The 21740-nt window shown below is 40.3% G+C and overlaps 1 protein-coding gene across 1 annotated transcript in view; it reads left to right on the top strand.

Annotated features, from left to right (window-relative positions):
* The window catches only part of LOC128692392 (uncharacterized), a 228977-nt gene that overhangs the window by 118108 nt on the left and 89129 nt on the right, over window positions 1-21740 (top strand). Inside the window, exon 2 of the mRNA XM_053781546.2 lies at window positions 17802-18014. Within this exon, the coding sequence (XP_053637521.2) occupies window positions 17935-18014 (80 nt within the window). The 5' untranslated portion in view covers window positions 17802-17934. The remainder of the gene's footprint in view (window positions 1-17801; window positions 18015-21740) is intronic.

Genomic DNA, 21740 nt, shown 5'->3' with positions numbered 1-21740 from the left:
AGGGGGCCAACGATATTTAGAAAAGCTGGCGAAATCTATTTCTCTGATAGAAAAGTATAAAAGTAGAAATGTTTTCATTGTGTGTTTGAGAAGAGGAATATTGGAAGGCGGCGCTGATGATTGCTTGTTCCAGTGATTGTTACATTGTACCCGGGGATCCAGATAATCTTAACACTTGCGCTACAAAATATCAAATAATGGAAACGGTCGAAAGTGCACATAGTACCAGCAGAGGTCATGCTTTGTGCATTTTTTTTTTTTTTTTTTGAGAAAAAAAGAGAAAAAATAACATTGAGTGAGTAAAGCTAACATTTTGACAAGAATTTTCCCCTTTAAATGTTGCAAAGAAAAAGAATTTCGTTAATTTTAAATTTACTCGATAAACCTCGAGCATAAAAGTTGTAATTCCAGCCAACAAAAGGTAATTTCACATTTTATTTTTAATATCCCCTGTTGGAAGATTTATTGGTCCAAGTGAGGGCCTCGTCATTCAAACACTTGGACTTGTCCTTTCCTTCCTTGGATTGAACCTGCTTTTAATTTCAGAGGAGTTTTATGAATAGAATCTCAGAAAGGGTCGAAATATACAGATCTCTTTTTTTTTTTTTTAGTTTCCGTCTCCACGTGGGTTATTACTGAGGAATAACAAATGTTCATTATATTTTATTTATATATATATATATATATATATATATATATATATATATATATATATATATATATATATATATATATTATATATATATATATATATATATATATATATATATATATATATATATATATATATATATATATATATATATATATATATATATATATATATATATATATATATATAATATATATATATATATATATATATTATATATATATATATATATATATATATATATATATATATATATATATATATATATATATAGTATATATTGTTCAGCAGTGCCCATACCCACATTGTTCATAGTGTACATGGGAAACAAATAAAGTTACGTGTATTGTAAGACAGTGTGAGCAATATATAGTGTGCAAGTCCATGTGTATTGTACTCCCCGGGATAACCCCACTCAACCTGCGCCTCCCCACCTAATTCCCAGGGAAAGCTTTCCCTTCCCCTCCCGGCCCCTCAAACTCTACCAGGCCACCACGGTCAAGTTTACTACCTTCCACGCACCATACCCACCCAGCATGTCATATTCCACTCCTATTGTCTAGTCTAGCAGATGGATGCCAACCAGGAGGAAGCAAGCACCAGGGAAATGGCACGGTGGCAATACTAGGAGAGGCAAGTGTCGGTCATGCTTACAGCTTCGTTGTCTCAACTCTAATGGTTTCCTCCGCAAACACGGTAGTTGCCCTGGTTCATGATGTCCTCCTCTGGAAAGTGATGATCCAGAGCCACCTCAGGCACCTGAACCCACTCCAACAGATTTCATCTCATCAGACAATCTCTTGGAAGCAATTAAAGCAACAGGTACGAGGACACTCACACATATTCCCAAAGCAGCCCGTCCACACGCAGCTGGGAAACTTACAGACCTCCTGAAAAAAAGTAAACGATGGTTCCACTATCTTAAATGCTCCACCAACCATCAAGGCATGGCACAACTTGCTACTTTTTGGCAATGTCTGCTTAGCTGTGCCGGAAAGAAGGGGAAAGAGGCTAGCCTCAATGATAATTAAATCCTTAAGAGATTTTCCTAGAGTTGATAACCTCATTCGCCTTCCCCATCAACACAAAAAAGGGAGAGGCAGAACCCCCACTCACTCTACTGACAGTGAAAAAGTCAGAGTCCAGGTGAGCAAGAAAATTGAAGAGGGCAACACAGTGGGGGCAATCAGAATTATTACCAGTGAAGATACAGTTGCTCCCAGGGATGTTGACACTGCTGAAGCACTTAGAGGAAAGCACCCTGCCAGGGAAACCAGTGGCACCAACAGTTCCAACACCTCTGTCCCCACTATGGAACTATTGATTGTGGAAGACTCAGACATTTACAAAGCAATAATGTCGTTCCCATCTGGCTCTGCTGGGGGTTACACTGGAATAAGGCCACAGCATTTAAAGGAAATGGTTAATCCAGTTATTGGGGAAATTGCAGAGACACTGCTTTCCAGAGATCACAAGGTTCGTCAACAATTCCTTGGCTGGTCTGATTCCTGATGAAATTAGACCTTTTCTTTTTTGGTGCAACACTTTGTGCACTTAAAAAGAAGGATGGAGGAATTCGGCCAATTGCAGTAGGCAACACGTTACGCCACCTCGTGTCCAAAGCTGCTGTCCGAAGTATTCGTGCACAGGCAGCCATGATGCTTCAACCAAACCAGCTTGGCTTTGGGGTCTCTCAAGGAAGTGAAGCAGCGGTTCATGCAACAAGGGCGTATATCAACAACCTGCCCGAGGACAATGCAGTGGTAAAATTAGATTTCAAGAATGCGTTCAATCTCCTGAAAAGAGATGTGGTATTAGCAGCAGTACAAGAACATTTCCCTGGTCTCTTCCCTTTTGTTTCAGCTGGGTATAGCAAGGAATCAATGCTTCTCTTTGGAGAGCATGAAATCACATCATCGGAGGGTGTCCAACAAGGAGATCCGCTTGCACCATTTCTCTTCTGTATAGCAGTTAGGGAAATCACAGTCAGACTGACCAGCAAGCTAAACATCTGGTTCCTAGATGATGGCACACTAGCAGGTACAAAGGAGTCCCTCCTACATGACCTTACACAGGTAATGACACGGGGACAGGAAATGGGTCTCATCCTGAATCCATCCAAATGTGAAATCATCTCAGTCAGTCAACAAGTGATAAATGCAGTGAGATCAAAACTACCAGGAGCAGCAGTCATTGCCCCCACAAATAGTGTCTTGCTAGGAGCACCTCTGGGAAGCAATGCCATTGACACAATTCTCAGGAAGAAATTGGAAGAGTTAAGGAGAATGGAACAACGAATAGGCAATCTGGACACCCACGATGCCTTGTACCTTCTCACAAAGTGCTTGAGTCTGCCCAGGTTGACATATTTCCTAAGATGTGCACCTTCATATGATAACCCTATACTGCACGAATATGACAGTATTCTGAGGCAGATTTTTACGAAAGTACTTAACCTTACTCTAGAAGACGGGCAGTGGAACCAAGCTACACTTCCAGTCAGACTAGGAGGCATTGGTGTCCGCAAGTCATCACAGATTGCGTTACCTGCTTTTCTGTCCTCGTGTATTGCATCCAGAGAGCTTGTAACAGCGATTCTCCCTGAACATCTTAGGGACAAGATTGGAGTCCAGGACCAAAAATTCATTGACGGAGCAATGATCTGGGATAATCTAATGGGCTCTGAAACCAGACCTGCTCCCCCCAACAACTACAAACAATCGCACTGGGATGGTCCAATAGTGGAAAATATTGCCTCAACAATGCTTCAGAGTGTGTCAGGGAAGGATAGAGCCCACCTCCTGGCAGTGAGAGCCCCTCATGCTGGGGACTTTCTGTTGGCTGTTCCCAACTCCAGCCTTGGCACACGCCTTGACCCACAGACCATCCGCATTGGTGTTGCCCTTAGACTTGCTGCCCCTATTCTCGCCGAACACAGGTGTATTTGTGGCAGTGAAGCAGCAGACCGATTCGGGTACCATGGTCTAGTGTGCCGTAAATCCGAGGGAAAGATTGCAAGACATGAGGAGGTTAATAACATTATCAAGAGGAGCCTCACAACAGCTGGATGCCCAGCAGTAAGGGAGCCACCCCAACTATGCAGATCTGATGGCAGCCAGAAGCGTCCAGATGGTATCACCCTTCAAGCCTGGACAGATGGGAAGCAGGTGGTGTGGGACTATACATGTACATCTACCTTGGCTGATACCTATCTCCAATACACCAGGGAGGAAGGAGGGGCAGCTGCCAGCTTCAGGGAGTCCCAAAAGTCTAGAAAATATGGAGAACTTGCCCATCATTATATGTTTGTTCCCATAGGCTCAGAGACCCTTGGCTCATGGGGAAAGAGTGCATCTAATTTCCTTAAGGAGCTGGGAAAAAGACTCATCAGGGTAACTAGGGATCCCAGGGCAGCTAGTTTTCTGTTCCAGCGGCTCAGTGCGGCTGTTCAAAGGGGTAATGCCTGCTGCATTTTGGGCACACGCCCCAGCTCTGAGGAGCTGGATGAGATTTTCGCCCTATAATCAGTGATACACACGTAACAACATGTACCGTATATGCCACCTTTATATTAACAATGTATCTCTTAAATCTTCTGTGCCATATTATGTAGTAAAATATTCCTATTGGTAAAAAAAAAATAGTTTAAAAGATGGGGTGGTAGGGGAAGTGGAATATTCAAACGGCTTCAGGAAGAAATCCAAATATTCCTCCTTGAAGCCTTTTTATCCACTTCTCCGAGGCTATGGGTCCCACAATTTACACGAGAGGTGGACCCCATATTATATATATATATATATATATATATATATATATATATATATATATATATATATATATATATATATATATATATATATATATATATATATATATATATATATATAATATATATATATATATATAATGTCGTGCCGAATAGGCAGAACTTGCGATCTTGGCTTAAATAGCAACGCTAATCTTGCCATATAGGACAAGTGAAAATTTGTGTATGCAATAATTTCGCCAAAATCATTCTGAACCTAACGAAAAAAATATATTTCACTGTGTTTGTTTAGTATTAAATTATTGTAAACAAATCTAAAATATATTTAGTTGGGTTAGGCTAAAATAAATTGCGCTTGTTATAATAAGGTTAGGTAAGTTTTCTAAGATTCTTTTGGTGCAAAATTATAAATTTTTACATTAACATTAATGAAAAAAAATATATCTTTAAACGTATAAGAGAATATTTCAGAAAGGAATTAATTTTAAATGAGTTCTTGCTAATTGACCAGTTTTACATATTCGGCACGACATTATATATATATATATATATATATATATATATATATATACATATACATATGTATATATATATATATATATATATATATATATATATACATACACACGAAAGAGATAAAAAGACGGGAACAAGATATATAAACACGAGAGGAGTAATGGATTAGGACCAGAAACAGAAAGAAGATAGGAAAAGGAAACCAAAAAAGTAAAATAGGCTGAGGAAGTTAAGACCAAGAATGATATGAGGTGTTCATGATGCTTGCTCTCAAGTGGACTTTATGGTGGTGGTGTTCACTGGAGCGTGGGTCGTCACACACCTCGTTTTTACTGTCTGTGTGTGTGTGCTCGCGTGTGTGTGTGTGTGTGTGTGTGTGTGTGTGTGTGCGCTCGCGTGTGTGTGTGTGTGTGCGTGTGTGTGTGTGTTTGCTCGCGTGTGTGTGTGTGTGTGTGTGTGTGTGCTCGCGTGTGTGTGTGTGTGTGTGTGTGTGTGTGTGTGTTTGTATGTGCACTCACTTGCGTGTGTGATACAGCTAAGTCACTTGTGTGAGTTGGCTGTATCCGAGACACCAACTGTGTCCCTACTGCCTCTTTCCACAGCCCCTGATTCTTTCAGGTTACATCTTTTCTCAGGCCCCTCCAAGCTATTTAGGACATAAACCTAAGATAAATGGTAATGAATGATTATCACTGAATACACAAACAATGGACAGAGAATGAAACTGTGGTGCTGTTTATTCATTGACAGTCATTCATTACAATTTACTTTCAGTTTATCAACTGTATGTCTTTGAGGTTCAGAATGACTTTTTCGAAATTATTGCATACAGAAATTTTCGATTGCCTTTTTCGGCAAGAAGTGCGTTGCTATTTAAGCCAAAATCGCATACATATACATATTCAAAAAACCACTGTGTAAAAATAGTAAAATCATAACTCCAGATAACTCATAATGAACGACTGTTAATGAATAAACAGAAGAATGAACGGATGTATGAATAGAATAAGTTGGTCGTCGTGAGAGCACGAGAAGAAGAGTTTAGGAACCAATTGTCTCAACGATGCGCCAAACTTCTGCTGGCTTCATTACGAGCTCTAACAACGCACACGGGTTTCGGTGATCCGCTTTGAATACTCCTGTAAAACGGTTCATAATCAGTCCACAATTTAACAGCCTGACAACCACTCAAATGAATTTCCAACTCGCCGAACTTCCGGTTGGAACCCATGACTAGCCGATCCTAAAACTAACATGCTAGTGTGCTATACACTGAGCTGCTAATTTTTAGGGCAGGAGTGGCATTTTCATCCCTCCGATCAGTAAGAAGTTAAGATACATGTCATTACGATTTCTCGAGTCATCAATAATGATAACTCCTACAGCACTAAGGTGATGCTGCCTTCACTCTCCTTCACGCACTCACCCACCTGCTAGTGAATCTTTGACGTCACCTGTAGCGAGAACTGCCAGACAAACAATTATAACCTTCTATGATAAAACACTATATATACTTTTAATGATAGGTACGACTAAGCTCATGAGACAGGAAGCTTGTTAGTTCAGACTTAAGACGTTTAGAGGCACAGCCATGAACTCGACCCCTGCAACCATAATTAGGTGATTACGTAACTATAAAGAAAATGTCAAAGGTTCGGTGTGGAAAGGAGAATATGCGAATGAGAAGGGTGAGGAAAGAGGAAGAGGTGAACTAGGAGGGAAGGAGAAAAACAGCAGAGCGTTAAGAGGAAAGGAGGAAAAGGAGTAGGAGATGGGAAGGTGGTTATAACTTTATTATAAACCACTTAACCATCCTGTAGATGAAAGTCAGAAGACTAGAGGCACATAATTAGATCAGAAACTCTGCTCCAAACTACATACAAATCAATTATCTTGTAAAAATCGTTCTGAATTTTTTATAAAGACAAGAATTTAATCGCAAAATATTTCACTACAATTCATGTGCAATTGTAAGTTATTTATAATAATAATAATATTTAGCAGGTTATGGTTGAATTTAGGCAGGTTTTATTTGTTATGAGTTATTTGCAATAGGTAAAGTCAGGGTATTTTTCCAGAATGATTGGTTATATATTGTGGAATTTCTTGAACATTTGTGAATTGTTTCTGAATTCATGAATTTTTTTCAAATTCCAGTACATAATGACATAGTGTGACAATTCGTTATGTCTGCACCAGCTAGCAGTGCAATCTTGGATGGAACAAAGTAGAGGAGGAGGAAGAGGGAGATAGGGAGGTGGTCATGGATGCTGACTGTGAGGCGGAGTTTATGGCGTTGATGTTCACTGGAGCGTGGGTCGTCACACACCTCATGTTTGCCCTGTGTGTGTGTGTTGGCCACACGCAACACACCAACACTAAACTAAACTAAATACGCTAATCCTTGAAGCGGCAATTTCTATAGCGGTGAATTGCGATTTATTTTCTTGCATTGATAGTGATGTTTGTTGTGATTACGTCTTTTTAGGGGGGGAGTGTGTGTACTCACCTATTTGTGGTTGCAGAGGTCGATTCATAGCTCCTGGCCCCGCCTCTTTACTGATTGGTACGTCTTAAAACTATGTATGGTTCCCACCTCCACTACGTCACTTTCTAGGCTATTCCACAGCCTGACAACTCTGTGACTGCAGAAATACTTCCTAACATACCTTTGACTCATCTGAGTCTTTAACATCGAATTGTGACCCCTTGTTTCTGTGTCCCAACTCTGGAACATCCTGTCTTTGTTCACCTTGTCTGTTCCGCGCAGTATTTTATGTTATCATGTCTCCTCTGACCCTCTTGTCCTCCAGTGTCGTCAGGCCAATTTCCCTTAATCTTTCTTCGTAAGACATTCCCCTTACCTCTGGGACTAGTCTTGTTGGAAACCTTTGCATTTTCTCTAATTTCTTGACGTGATTGACCAGGTGTGGATTCCAAACTGGTGCCGCATACTCCAGTATGAGCCTGACGTATTTGGTATACAGAGTCTTGAGGGATTCCTTACTGAGGTATCGGAACGCTATCCTCAGGTTTGCCAGACGCCCGTATGCTGCAGCAGTTATCTGATTGATGTGCGCCTCAGGAGATGTGCTCGGTATTATACTCACCCCAAGATCTTTTTCCTTGAGTGAGGTGTGCAGTCTTTGGCCACCTAGACTATACTCTGTGGTATTCTTTGCTCTTTCCCAATCTTCATAACTTTGCATTTGGCAGGGTTAAATTCCAGGAGCCAGTTGCTGAACCAGGCTTGTAGCCTGTCCAGGTCTCCTTGTAGTCCAGCCTGATCCTCGACCGATTTGATTTTCCTCATTAACTTCACATCATCTGCAAACAAGGACACTTCTGAATTTAGCCCTTCCGTTATGTCATTCACATATACCAAAAACAGCACAGGTCCTAGGACTGACCCCTGTGGAACCCCGCTTGTCACAGGCGCCCACTCTGACACTTCGTCACGTACCATGACTTGTTGTTGCCTCCCTGTCAGATATTCTCTGATCCATCACTGTCTTTCCTGTTATGTGTGCCTGATCCTCTAGCTTTTGCATTAACCTCTTGTAAGGAACTGTGTCGAGGCCTTCTTGCAGTCCAAAAAAAAGGCAATTTATCCACCCCTTTCTATTTCTCTTTTCTTACTCCTGTCACCTTGTCATAAAACTCCAGTAGGTTTGTGACAGGCATTTCCTTCCTCGAAACCGTGCTGGTTGTCGTTTATATGCTTTTTTCTTTACAGGTGTTCCACCACTCTGCTCCTGATGATCTCCAGTTCTGTAGTTTAATGCCTCTTGTCTGTCTCCTTTTTTAAAAATTGGGACTACATTTACCATCTTCCATACCTCAGGTAGTTGCCCAGTGTCAGTGGATGTGTTGAAGATCTTTGTTAGTGGCACACACAGCATCTCTGCTCCCTCTTTAAGGACCCACGGTGAGATGTTGTCTCGTCCCACTGGCTTCGAGGTACCAAGTTCACATAGCAGCTTCTTCACCTCCTCGGTTGTGCGTACCTCATCCAGCACTTGTTGGTGTAACTTCCTGGAGTCCTTCCTGTCTTCACTGTAAATACTTCTTTAAATCTCATGTTGAGCTCCTCACATACCTCTTGGTCGTTTCTTGTGAACTCTTAACCAACCTTCCTCAGCCTGGTCCTTGACTGTTGTTTTCCTCCTGATGTGGCTATACAACAGCTTCGGATCAGATTTAACTTTCAATGCTATGTCATTTTCGTATTGTCGCTGAACCTTCCTTCTTATCTGTGCATATTCGTTTCTGGCTCTTCGGCTGATCTCTTTATTTTCCTGGGTCCTTTGTCTTCTATACTTTTTCCATTCTCAAGTGCACCTAGTTTTTGTCTCCCTACACCTTTGGGTGAACCAAGGACTCATTCTGGTCTTCCTATTATTTCTGTGTTCCTTGGGAACAAACCGTTCCTCTGCCTCCTTGCATTTTGTTGTCACATAGTCCATCATTTCTTTTGCTGATTTTCCTGCCGGTTCTCTCTCCCACTGAACGTCTTGCAGGAAGTTTCTCATGCCTGTGTAATCCCTGTGTGTGTACTCACCTATTTGTGGTTGCAGGGGTCGAGTCACAGCTTCTGGCCCGCCTCTTCGCTGATTGCTACTAGGTCCTCTCTCTCCCTGCCCCATGAGCTCTATCATACCTCGCCTTAAAACTATGTATGGTTCCTGCCTCCACCACATCACTTTCTAGGCTATTCCATGGCCTGACTACTCTATGACTGAAGAAATACTTCCTAACATCCCTTTGATTCATCTGAGTCTTCAACTTCCAATTGTGACCTCTTGTGTCTGTGTCCCATCTCTGGAACATCCCATCTTTGTCCACCTCGTCTATTCCGCGCAGTATTTTATATGTCGTTATCATGTCTCCCCTGACCCTCCTGGCCTCCAGTGTCGTCAGGCCGATTTCCCTCAACCTTTCTTCATAGGACAATCCCCGTAGCTCTGGGACTAGTCTTGTTGCAAACCTTTGCACTTTCTCTAATTTCTTGACGTGCTTTACTAGGTGTGGATTCCAAACCGGTGCTGCATACTCCAGTATGGGCCTGACGTAGATGGTATACAGAGTCTTAAACGAATCCTTACTGAGGTATCGGAACGCTATCCGTAGGTTTGCCAGGCGCCCGTATGCTGCAGCAGTTATCTGATTGATGTGCGCCTCAGGAGATATGCTCGGTGTTATACTCACCCCCAGATCTTTTTCCTTGAGTGAGGTTTGCAGTCTTTGGCCATCTAAACTATATTGTGTCTGCGGTCTTCTTTGCCCTTCCCCAATCTTCATGACTTTGCATTTGGCAGGGTTAAATTCAAGGAGCCAGTTGCTGGACCAGGCTTGTAGCCTGTCCAGGTCTCTTTGTAGTCCTGCCTGATCCTCGTCCGATTCGATTCTTCTCATTAACTTCACATCATCTGCAAACAAGGACACTTCTGAGTCTATCCCTTCCGTTATGTCGTTCACGTATACCAAGAACAGCACAGGTCCTAGGACTGACCCCTGTGGAACCCCGCTTGTCACAGGCGCCCACTCTGACACCTCGTCGCGTACCATGACTCGTTGTTGCCTCCCTGTCAGATATTCTCTGATCCATTGCAGTGCCTTTCCTGTTATGTGTGCCTGGTCCTCTAGCTTTTGCAGTAACCCCTTGTGAGGAACTGTGTCGAAGGCCTTCTTGCAGTCCAAAAATACGCAGTCGATCCACCCCTCTCTCTCTCTTGTCTTACTTCTGTCACCTTGTCATAAAACTCTAGTAGGTTTGTGACACAGGATTTTCCTTCCCTGAAACCGTGCTGGTTGTCAATTATACACTTGTTTCTTTCCAGGTGCCCCACCACTCTCCTCCTGATGATCTTCTCCATGACTTTGCATACTATACACGTTAGTGATACAGGTCTGTAGTTTAGTGCCTCATGTCTGTCTCCCTTTTTAAAAATTGGGACTACATTTGCCATTTTCCATACCTCAGGGAGTTGCCCAGTTTCAAATGTTGTGTTGAAGATCTTTGTTAATGGCTCACACAATATCTCTGCTCCCTCTTTAAGGACCCATGGAGAGATGTTGTCTGGTCCCACCGCCTTTGAGGTGTCAAGTTCGCATAGCAGCTTCTTCACCTCCTCCTTGGTTATATGTACCTCATCCAGCACTTGCTGGTGTGCCCCCCTGTTCTGATTTCTTGGAGTCCTACTGGTTTCCACTGTAAATACCTCTTTAAATATTGTGTTGAGCTCCTGATATACCTCTCGGTCGTTTCTTGTGAATTCCCCATCACCCTTCCTCAGTCTGATTACCTGGTCCTTGACTGTTGTTTTCCTCCTGCTCCATGAGCTTTATCATACCTCGCCTTAAAACTATGTATGGTTCCCGCCTCCACTACTTCACTTTCTAGGCTATTCCACGGCTTGACTACTCTATGACTGAAGAAATACTTCCTAACATCCCTTTGATTCATCCGAGTCTTCAACTTCCAATTGTGACCTCTTGTGTCTGTGTCCCATCTCTGGAACATCCCGTCTTTGTCCACCTCGTCTATTCCGCGCAGTATTTTATATGTCGTTATCATGTCTCCCCTGACCCTCCTGGCCTCCAGTGTCGTCAGGCCGATTTCCCTCAACCTTTCTTCGTAGGACAATCCCCGTAGCTCTGGCACTAGTCTTGTTGCAAACCTTTGCACTTTCTCTAATTTCTTGACGTGCTTGACTAGGTGTGGATTCCAAACTGGTGCTGCATACTCCAGTATGGGCCTGACGTAAATGGTATACAGAGTCTTGAACGACTCCTTACTGAGGTATCGGAACGCTATCCGTAAGTTTGCCAGGCGCGCGCGCGCGCGCGCGTGTGTGTGTGTGTGTGCGTGCGTGTGTGTGTGTGTGTGTGTGTGTGTGTGTGTGTGTGTGTGTGTGTGTGTGTGTGTGTGTGTGTGTGTGCGTGCGTGCGTGCGCACAAAATTGTACAGCTCTGAAATTTCGAAGGCGTTTTGGTAACTGAAGATATGTTGGATAGCAGCGGAATGCAGGATGTGAGTCCTGGTGTTCACCTACAGCACACCTGAACCCACCACTAGTCTGAGCCAGGAGCTGTTACTCAACCCCTGCAACCATATACAAGTGAGTACAGTTAGAACCACTGTTAAAACGATTAACTTTTAATAAGTTTAGTGCCCAGTGGAAATCTCGTTACCATTTTTAGTTATTATAGTGAATATATGAAAGGGGTTCTGCACTGGTACTTATAATTTCTATAATTAATATTTTTAGTACAATTACTGCGTGAGAAAAGAGAGGGAGAGGGGGAGAGAGCGATAGATAGATAGATAGACAGAGAGAGAGAGAATTAAGACACGTGCAACATCTGGGTATCTCTATTGTAGACGTTTCACCATCCACTGGATGGCGAAACGTCTACAATATAGGTACCCAGTTGTTGCTCATGTCTTATTTTCATCTTGTCGGTATTGTATACCATTCATGTACAGAAAGAGAAAGAATTATAATAACAGGGGAAGAGCATCACGCAGTTATCTAATGCTTGTGGAACTGAACGCTACGTTGGATTCACAGAAGAGTGGAGTTTATTCTGTTCCTTGGTCCTTGGTACAAGAGCCATTTACGGACATTAGTTCATTCACAGTGAAAGAAAGCGTGTGAGGCGAGGGAAGGAATGAAGGGATGACATTACCTTTTAGGCATTGAAATTATCTTGCTGGAATTCGCCGTTTTCGAGATTATCTCTGAGTGGATGTAAGCTGGACTTGCCTAGCATGGGCCAGGAGGCCTGTAGCAATGCTCCTCCTATCTTATGTTCTTACGTTACCTCACATTGCCCTAGGCGCTGTGTGACTCCCACGGGCTTAGCGCTGCTCCATGAATAGTAAGAGCTCACACCTTAGTGATATGGGTGTTGGCGTCTAGAAGGAAGGGCGGAGATCAAAAAGCTCAGGTTTCGATTCTTAGTTGTTAAAAAGAAAAGGCATGGCATATTAATAGTATGGTTGGGCGGAGAGTTAAGGATCTGAGGAGGAAGTCAAGTTAATTTGAGAGAGGAGGCGTTATCATGGGTGTTAATATGATAGTTCTGTAGTGAATACTGTAAGAAAACTAATTTGTTCACTTTTAAGAAATAATCAGATAAAAGTTATATTAACTGTTGGTGGAGGATAATGTATTATCAGAGGTGCCTGATTAACATCGAGGATACATATTATCTGCAGTGTCGGATTAATATTAAAGATACATAATATATTATCTGCAGTGTCGGATTAATATTAAAGATACATAATATATTATCTGCAGTGTCTCATTTCCATTTATGAAAATAATTGATTCTCAAAATGTTTGTCTTCTAATAACAAGAATCTTGTATCTTACTGTGCATTAATTTCTTTTACAGACAAGCAGGTGAAGTGATTATTATTATTAACAATATTCAGTTAAGCTCTTGTAGACTTTTTTATTGTCTTAAAGATTTAAAAAAAAAAAGATAGAAGTTGGATTTCGTGTTTCAGACTTCTCCGTTCTGTTTGACAACGCTCAACAAACTCATTTTGTTTTGTTCCTATTTGAATAAACATTTCTCGAAACTTTCCACTGCAAGTTTGCAATGTTTTAATACAGATGTTTGTTGCAACCCCTGAATGGGTTACAATGATTATTATGTATATATATAATGTATATTATCTTTTCATATAATTTTATATTGCTTATATTTGCGATAATAGCTAAATCGTAAATATATTGCTTTATATTCTTATTTGACTTATGTTGTTAGGATGTACATAATATGTGCTCAGTTCAAGTCTTGATTGTCAAACTACTGGAATTATCGCTTGTCGCTCGTTATACTGCCGGCTTCTGAGCTGTGCTGTCCACGGGGCTATCACGTGATCGAGGGGGGGGGTGTCCTCACCTCTCGTGAAGTATTCAGTCTGCTCAAGACTCGCTTGGTGGTTGGACAGATTGTCTGTCTCATTATTCTTGTTAGTTCTGTAGAACTCTGTTCACAGAACATTGTATAGACTTCGTGATTTTCGACGTTGTACTGAGGTTGTGTGTCGCTTAGACACTCTGAACATCTCAGGTCCTTAGCTATAGCTTCTGACCTAATTTTGTACTGGTTTCTGTGTATTGTCACAGTCAGGGTTTTTCCTATGCTGAACTTAGATTCAGTAGTATGGGAGTTTTGTAACTTTTGTGGAGGATCTGCTGATGGTCCCTACTTAGTGTCGTTATATTATCTCCTTGATCCTGATTGTGTCGCAGTCGCTTGTTATATGGCTATTGGGCTTAGCATTCTTTTCATTGTTCAAGCAGACTGTTCTGGTTGCCAGTCGGTCAAGAAGTTATTTTATTTGAGGACTTTGTCAGTCACTTAAGTCTAGTCGAGTCGTGAGACATAGCGAACTACTTAGAGCACTTACACACACATACACACTTGTACATATTTGTAATATCTTATTAAATGTTACTGTACCAGACGGTACTTAAGAATTATAAATGTGATATGTGCTTTCAGCACAATAATATTGAACTTGAGAGATTGATTTTATTTTGATTGCTGTGATTAATTTAATTTGATAATATATCTCTAGACTTAATAAATTTATTAAATTTTAATTTCTCTAGTTAGTAGCCTACCAGTTGTAATCCTAAATAACTATTGAATTATACTGAATTCTAATGGATAATTGGACAAGGATACTGACTACTTGTTACGAAAACCCAGTAACAGGCTGGATGCTAGAAGGGAAGTCCTTTCTAGTATTCGCTGGAGATTTCTAAGTTTTTAGAATCGCGTTTTTTGTGACAATGTTTCACTCGTAGGAGGCCCTGAGTTGGTACTGCCGCAGTTGCAACCGTCTAGTTTGTATATTATGACTGTAGTAAACGATAACTCGGCGCCTCCTTCGAGTGAAACAACCTGTACAACCAGACTGTCAAAAAATGCATATTTTTTTTTACGTCTCGGAGTTCAAATAATTTGTATCTGTAAGGCTGGGGTTCAGCTCATGGCCTCTGCCTTTCAGTTTCTTGAAGTGATGTGGTTTACTCCATGCCCTTTTAGGCTCTTGTTATATTTACATTTAAATCCACTTACAGAGTTGACCTCCACTACTTTCCTTTCTAATGTATTCCATGTGTTCACTAGCCTTACACTGGAGGAATTCTTTCTTATGTCCTTCTGCTTCATTTACTTCTAGTTTCTAAAAGTGTTCTCACTCTACTTTTCCTTCCTTTTCGTTAAAACGCTGTTCTTATTAGCCATTCCTATGTATGGATAATAATAATGAGCCTTGAAAACAAAGGATGCTAAGCGAGTGATAATCTTCTAAAAAATCACTTGTTCTCTCTAGGCTGGAATGCTGCTGCACACTTAACAACAACTTATATTAAATATAGAAAAAATAGCAGATCTCAAGAATGTGCAAAGAACCATCACTGCACGTGTAAGCTCAGTCAAGCATCTCAGTTACTGGGAACGTTTACCGTACCTTGACCTGTACTCCTTGGAACGCAAGCGAGAGAAAATATGTCATAATTTACACCTGTAAATCCTTGCTGCATTGTTCCCAAATCTGCGCACAAAAATCACTTCCTAGGAAAGCAGATGGGAGAATATAACCCCAGTGAAATGTAGAAGTGTTTGAGCACTCTGGGAGACGACACAATAAGTGAAAAGAGCCCAAGACTATTCAACGGATTCCTATTATATTTAACGGAGATTGCTAATAGACACTTAGCTATCTTCAAGAGGGATAGTTTCTTAAATTCAATTCCTGATCAGCCGGGCTGTGGTTCGCATTTTGGAAGGCGTGCGGCTAGCAGTAACAGCCTGGTTGATCAAGCTTTGATCCACCGGTAGGCCTGGTCATGGACTGGGACTCGAGAATGTTGACTCTCGGAACACTTTCTAGGTAGGTGTACCACTTTTCAAAGTCATTTCCCACTTGGAGGCTGAAGAAATATTTCCTGACATCTGTGTGCCTCGTGCATGTGTTCAACTTCGAAGTGTGTCCTGTACCTGTTTTCTCTCCTCGAAGGTCTATTTCAGTTCACCCTATCATCATCTCCTACGAGTATTTCACGTCGTTAAGATATCTTCCTTGTAATTCTGTCTTCCGATGTGGTCAACTTCATTTCTTCCAGATTCCATCATAGTTCATATCCCACAACTCCGAGATGGTGTCTGAACCTCTTCATGCTGTATGACACTTTGGGGTATAGCGCCTAATTTTTTTATTATAAGTAGTAGTAGTAGTATTGTTATTATTATTCTTAATAGCCACAGGTGAATGGAAGCTTGCATTATTATTATTACTGTTATTATTATTAGTTATTATTACTGTTATTATTATTATTATTACTATTATTGTTAAGTAATAATCTTAATAGCCATGGGTGAATGGAAGCTTGCAAGAGCATGTCAGCCTTCATGGCTGGTTGGCTGCACTCTCTCAGACCCTCATGACAAAGCGCCTCGCCCAACCTCTCTCCCCATAGCTGGAAACCCCCCGTAAAAAAAAAATATTTCTGCAAGGTTGTTTTCTAAGATCCTATTTAGGGATACAATTGTGAGGAAGTCGGCCGTCAAGGTGAGTATGCAGCTTTTATTCAACACAAGCTAGGCAATAATGAGGTTGTATCATTATTTCTAACAAATACTTCACATTATAGCAAACCCTTTACGTTCTAGCAGGTCTGGATGTTCTGCTACTCTTTGCATTGTGGGAAACGCAGTGAATTTCATTGTAATTTTACTTCACTAATCGTAGGCCATGGCACATGTACTGGGGATGTGAGGATAAACCAGTTATACTTCTGGACGAATGAAGATAAAGGATAAAGAATAAAGGTTCACAAATGTTGCACAGGTGTCTTATTTATCAAACTGTTGGTTTTCTGAACCATTAATACACATATATTTCTGAACATTGTCACAAGGAGTAATTGAGCGAAGTTGCTCAAGGACTTTCATGCTGCAACAGGACGTGCATCGTCAGGAGCAACGCAGTGAAAAAAATGAAATGTGATACCGCAGCGGGAGTCTAGTGAGAGATGTTCAGGATGCCGTCACGTCTAGAAAGACTAGCTCAATGCAGAACAAGCAAGCTTGGCGCTGCTTTGCAAACCCGGGATGTCAAGGAATATTTTTTAAGAAAAATGGAAATCGACAGCCGAGCTCATAAACCTCGTGAAATCAGTATTAAAAAACTTACTGATGTTTATTCAGAATCTACATAGTGACCTTTGACAAAGCTGAGGGAGGCCGAGGGACACAACAGTAGAGAGGCTTGAGAAGCACTCCGGTGCCTGGGTGGATCAAGGAACACTGTTTTTTTTTTTTTTTTGGTTCGAAACTTCACCTGATCACATAATATTCACATTGTATCTACTGGTTAAGTGTTTGTTTTTAGTTGACTGAGTACATTTTGCAAAATGTAACAAGTGATATGAATGTCATCAGCTACAAAATCCTATGTTCAAAGGTAATCGAACGTGGCCAATCCATCATTAATCTGACCATAAAGCAACTCAGTGACAAGGACTTCGAGCTTTACATGTTTTCTTAAATTAAGATGGTAGATACTGTAACTATAATGAACGTTAGATACATAATGCAATCCACACTGCAGTAACAAATATTGCTTTTCCCACAGATAGCTTCCACAATGTGCTAACAAGTATTATTCCTCCCACAGAGTGCTCCACTATGTACAAATAAGCATATTCTTCCCAGAGTGCTCCACAATGTACAAACAAGTATTATTCTTTCCACAGAGGGCTCCACTATGTACTAAGTACTATTCTTCCCACAGAGTGTTCCGTAATGTATTAACAAATATTATTCTTCCCACAGGGGACAGTTCGCTGTGGTGTACCACTGTCAACACAGAATCACGGGGGAAGAGTTTGCAGCCAAGTTCTCCTCCAGATGGCGTCTTGGTTCAGACTGCACTACGGACATCCTTCACGAGGTTGCCGTGTGTGCTATGTTGAGGCCGGCCCAGCGCACCATTCAGCTGCAAGATGTCTTCAGCACTGAGAGAGAACTGGTGCTGGTCATGGAGTAGTGAGTACCATCTGTTAACAGTAATAGTTTTAAAATCTGGTGTTAATAGTTGTAGTGCTGGTTAGACTAGTGTACCATTCCACTACAAGTCATGTGCATCTCACCTTCAAGGATCACATCAATGTCACTGTCATATTTGCGAGGAAAATGAGACAATGAATAATGAGAACTTTCAAAGCATGGAATGCCATGACACTGATGATCCTCTTCAACTCACTTGTTCTCTCTAGGTTGGAATACTGCTGTACGCTAACAGCCCCATTCAAGGCAGGTAAAATTGCCGGGAACGTTTGAAAGTCCCTTGTTACTAGTTTTCTCTGATGAGTGAGACACTGTAACACTGTAACTAGCTCACCCTACCTTCTGTACTTACGGAGCTGAGGGGCCAATTAGAATCAAATATATTTTTTAAAGTTGACCATATTATTGGCTGAGAATTTTCGATATAGAATTGTACCATTGTAATAATTTAGCACTTAGCTTTTGATTGTGCACAGAATTATTTGTTATTTGTGGCTAATACGCCTTTGTCTTAACAACAGTGGTAGAATTATTTGAACACTAGACATATTTGTACTTTTTCCGTTTTTATTACACAACCTATAAGGATGTGCCAACTCTTTCTCAGCAGAACTCGCGTTTATATACCTGGATTTGTTTTCTTTTTCACCGAAAGAAAAAACACAGTTTGATTCTCCCAGAAACGCCAGTCTCTTCTCTATATTCATGCTTAATAACACGGATAATTTAAGATATGGACACTGTATCATATAGTGGCACGAGACAGTGAAGTCGCGATACCCACGAGACAATGAAGTCACGATACCCACGAGATACTGATGTCATGATACCCACGAGACAGTGACGTCATGATACCCACGAGACTGGGTATAATAATGATTTGGATCTTACCCTTGAAGCGGCTGATGTCAAGTGCAGCCCCTCTCCATCTTGTGGGCTGTTTCACATCAGCATACACAAGGCCTAGTACCTAGGCTTCAAAAGGGCCGGATGCACTTTTATCCCTTTTAGGGCTAATAGGATACACAATATATTAGGTGCACATTAAGTAGGTATAGTTAATCTTTAGCAAGTGAAACTAATATACCAGCAGGAGCACAACAAAGAGTAAACCAAGGCAAGGCGAAGAACCTGTTGTCTGGTAGTTTTGTCTTCCACTGAGGTGTAATATATTGTAACTTTTAAGGTATAATTTAATACAATACATCACCTGAAATAGGAAGTTCTACGTTGTTTCAAAATGTATTTGTCTTTGTGTGCGTCGGGGCGGTACATCAAAGACTCTTCCGTTCATAATCCAAGCAGTGTTTCAGAATACAGTGTTTCAGAATACAGTGTTTCAGAATATAGTGTTTCAAAATACAGTGTTTCAGAATACAGACATATAGAAAACCAGCACATCGTTACTAGAGAGTAAAATTATATAAAAAATGCAACTGATGTCACAGTTGGGGTTCTTGATACCCAGACAGAAACATCGTCATCAGTTTCACCCTCCCATGTGCGGGTTATTTGTGTGTACGCTGACAATTTTTTATTATTAAAAGTTAAGGGTTAAACCGGTGTATGGTCTCAGACCGATCCGCTGGGACATTGACCCCAGAAACCTTCTCCAGGTATACTGCAGGTATGTCACGTAGCGTTGACTGGTGTAGTAAACAAGGTCACTCACGCGTATAGCTCTTGAACGTCCAAGGAAAATTTTATTTTTTTTAGAAATACTTAAAGAAAATTAAGTAAACACAAGCATATTTCTTCCTGTTGTATTTCATGTTCCGTATTATTACTTTTTTTTTAAGACACCGACCGTCTTCCATTGAGGTTGGGCGACCTGAGAAAGAAGAAACACTTCCGCCGTTGCTCATTAATTTGCTGTCTTACCAGGAGCGTTGTAACATCACAGTTTAGATGACCCTGAGAACTACACCATAATCACCCCTCTTTCAGCGTTCAGGCACTATACTCTCCACCTCCAGGATTCGAGTCAGACTAACCGGTTTCCATGAATCCCTTCATAAATGTTATCTTCCTCGCACTCCAGCAGCACGTTAGGTCATGAAAAACATTGATTCCACTCACTCGTATCTAACGCACTCACACACGCCTGTTGGATGTTCAAGCCCCTAACACTCAAAACCTTCTTTACCATCTCACTTTAATCATTCCTGGGAGAACCATTACCTCGCTTTCCCTCCACCCCAGATTTACATGCCCTCCTAATCTTATTTTTCGCTCAATGTCCAAACTACTTCAACAACCCCTTCTGAGCCTTCTGAGTAATACTTTTGGTAACTTCATACCTTCTAATCTCCAAGCTCCGAATAATCTGCATAATATTAACACCACGTATTGCCCTCTAACACCAAGCCTTTTTTTCGTTAAGTTCAGAATGATTTTTGCTAAATTATTGCATACACAAATTTTCGCTTGCCTTATTCGGAAACAGGAGCATTGCTATTTAAGCCAAAATCGCAAGTTTTACCTATTGGGCACTATATATATATATATATATATATATATATATATATATATATATATATATATATATATATATATATATATATATATAATAATTATGTAATATTATTGTAACCACGAACGAGTGGTATTAATTAGTAACAACACTGCGACTAGCCGAGGATTCGAACCCATGTCATTTTGGCCCACCTCATGGTGAGCAAAAATCACACATGTCGCTCTAACCTACGGGATCACGGAATCCTGCAAAAATGACGCACCCAACAGAGTTAGGTGTTTTACCGTCATCCGAGGATATACGGTGGTGTGAGTGCCTTTGAGCTAATTTCATTCTACTCCCTGTTTGGTGTACTATCCTCAGCATCATATATATATATATATATATATATATATATATATATATATATATATAATTATATATATATATATATATATATATATATATAATTATATATATATATATATTATATATATATTATTGTAACCATGAACGAGTGGTATTAACAACAGCACTGCCACTAGCCGAGAATTCGAATCCTCGGCTAGTGGCAGGTGTTATTATTGATTAATACCACTCGTTCGTGGCTACAATTATATATATATATATATATATATATATATATATATATATATATATATATATATATATATATATATATATATATATAATTATATATATATATATATATATATATATATATATATATATATATATATATATATATATATATATATATATATATATATATATATATATTATATATATATATATATATATATATATATATTATATATATATATATATATATATATATATATATATATATATATATATATATATATATATATATATATGCTTTTCTGTCATTTATTTTTTTTGGAGGGAGCTTTAAAGCTTCTTGTTACTATAGTGTGATCAGATTGTTAATTAAGTTCTGGAATCTTCTTTCGCTCAATTTATTTGAAATCGGTCGTCCAGTTTTGGTGGTAAAGTACTTGTGAAGAAGGAAGTGGAGTTACCCCTCCCCTTCCACAGATTAAACCTATTAGCTTATATTCCTCAGACACTGTATCTCCCTGTGAATGTCATTACTCTTTCTCCCTCGTGTTTTACACACACCTCTACTCCAAGTGTATCACCTCTACGGTGATACATTTGGAGTGTATCACCGTATCACGCAAGATCAGCCACAGGTTTAAAAGGAAATGGAAGATCGAAGTTGTAAC

The sequence above is a fragment of the Cherax quadricarinatus genome, chromosome 53, assembly GCF_038502225.1.
Source record: "Cherax quadricarinatus isolate ZL_2023a chromosome 53, ASM3850222v1, whole genome shotgun sequence".
NCBI classification, from domain to species: Eukaryota; Metazoa; Arthropoda; class Malacostraca; order Decapoda; family Parastacidae; genus Cherax; species Cherax quadricarinatus.
The sequence above is the reverse complement of the archived record's forward strand: the minus strand, read 5'-3'. Positions and strand labels throughout refer to the sequence as shown.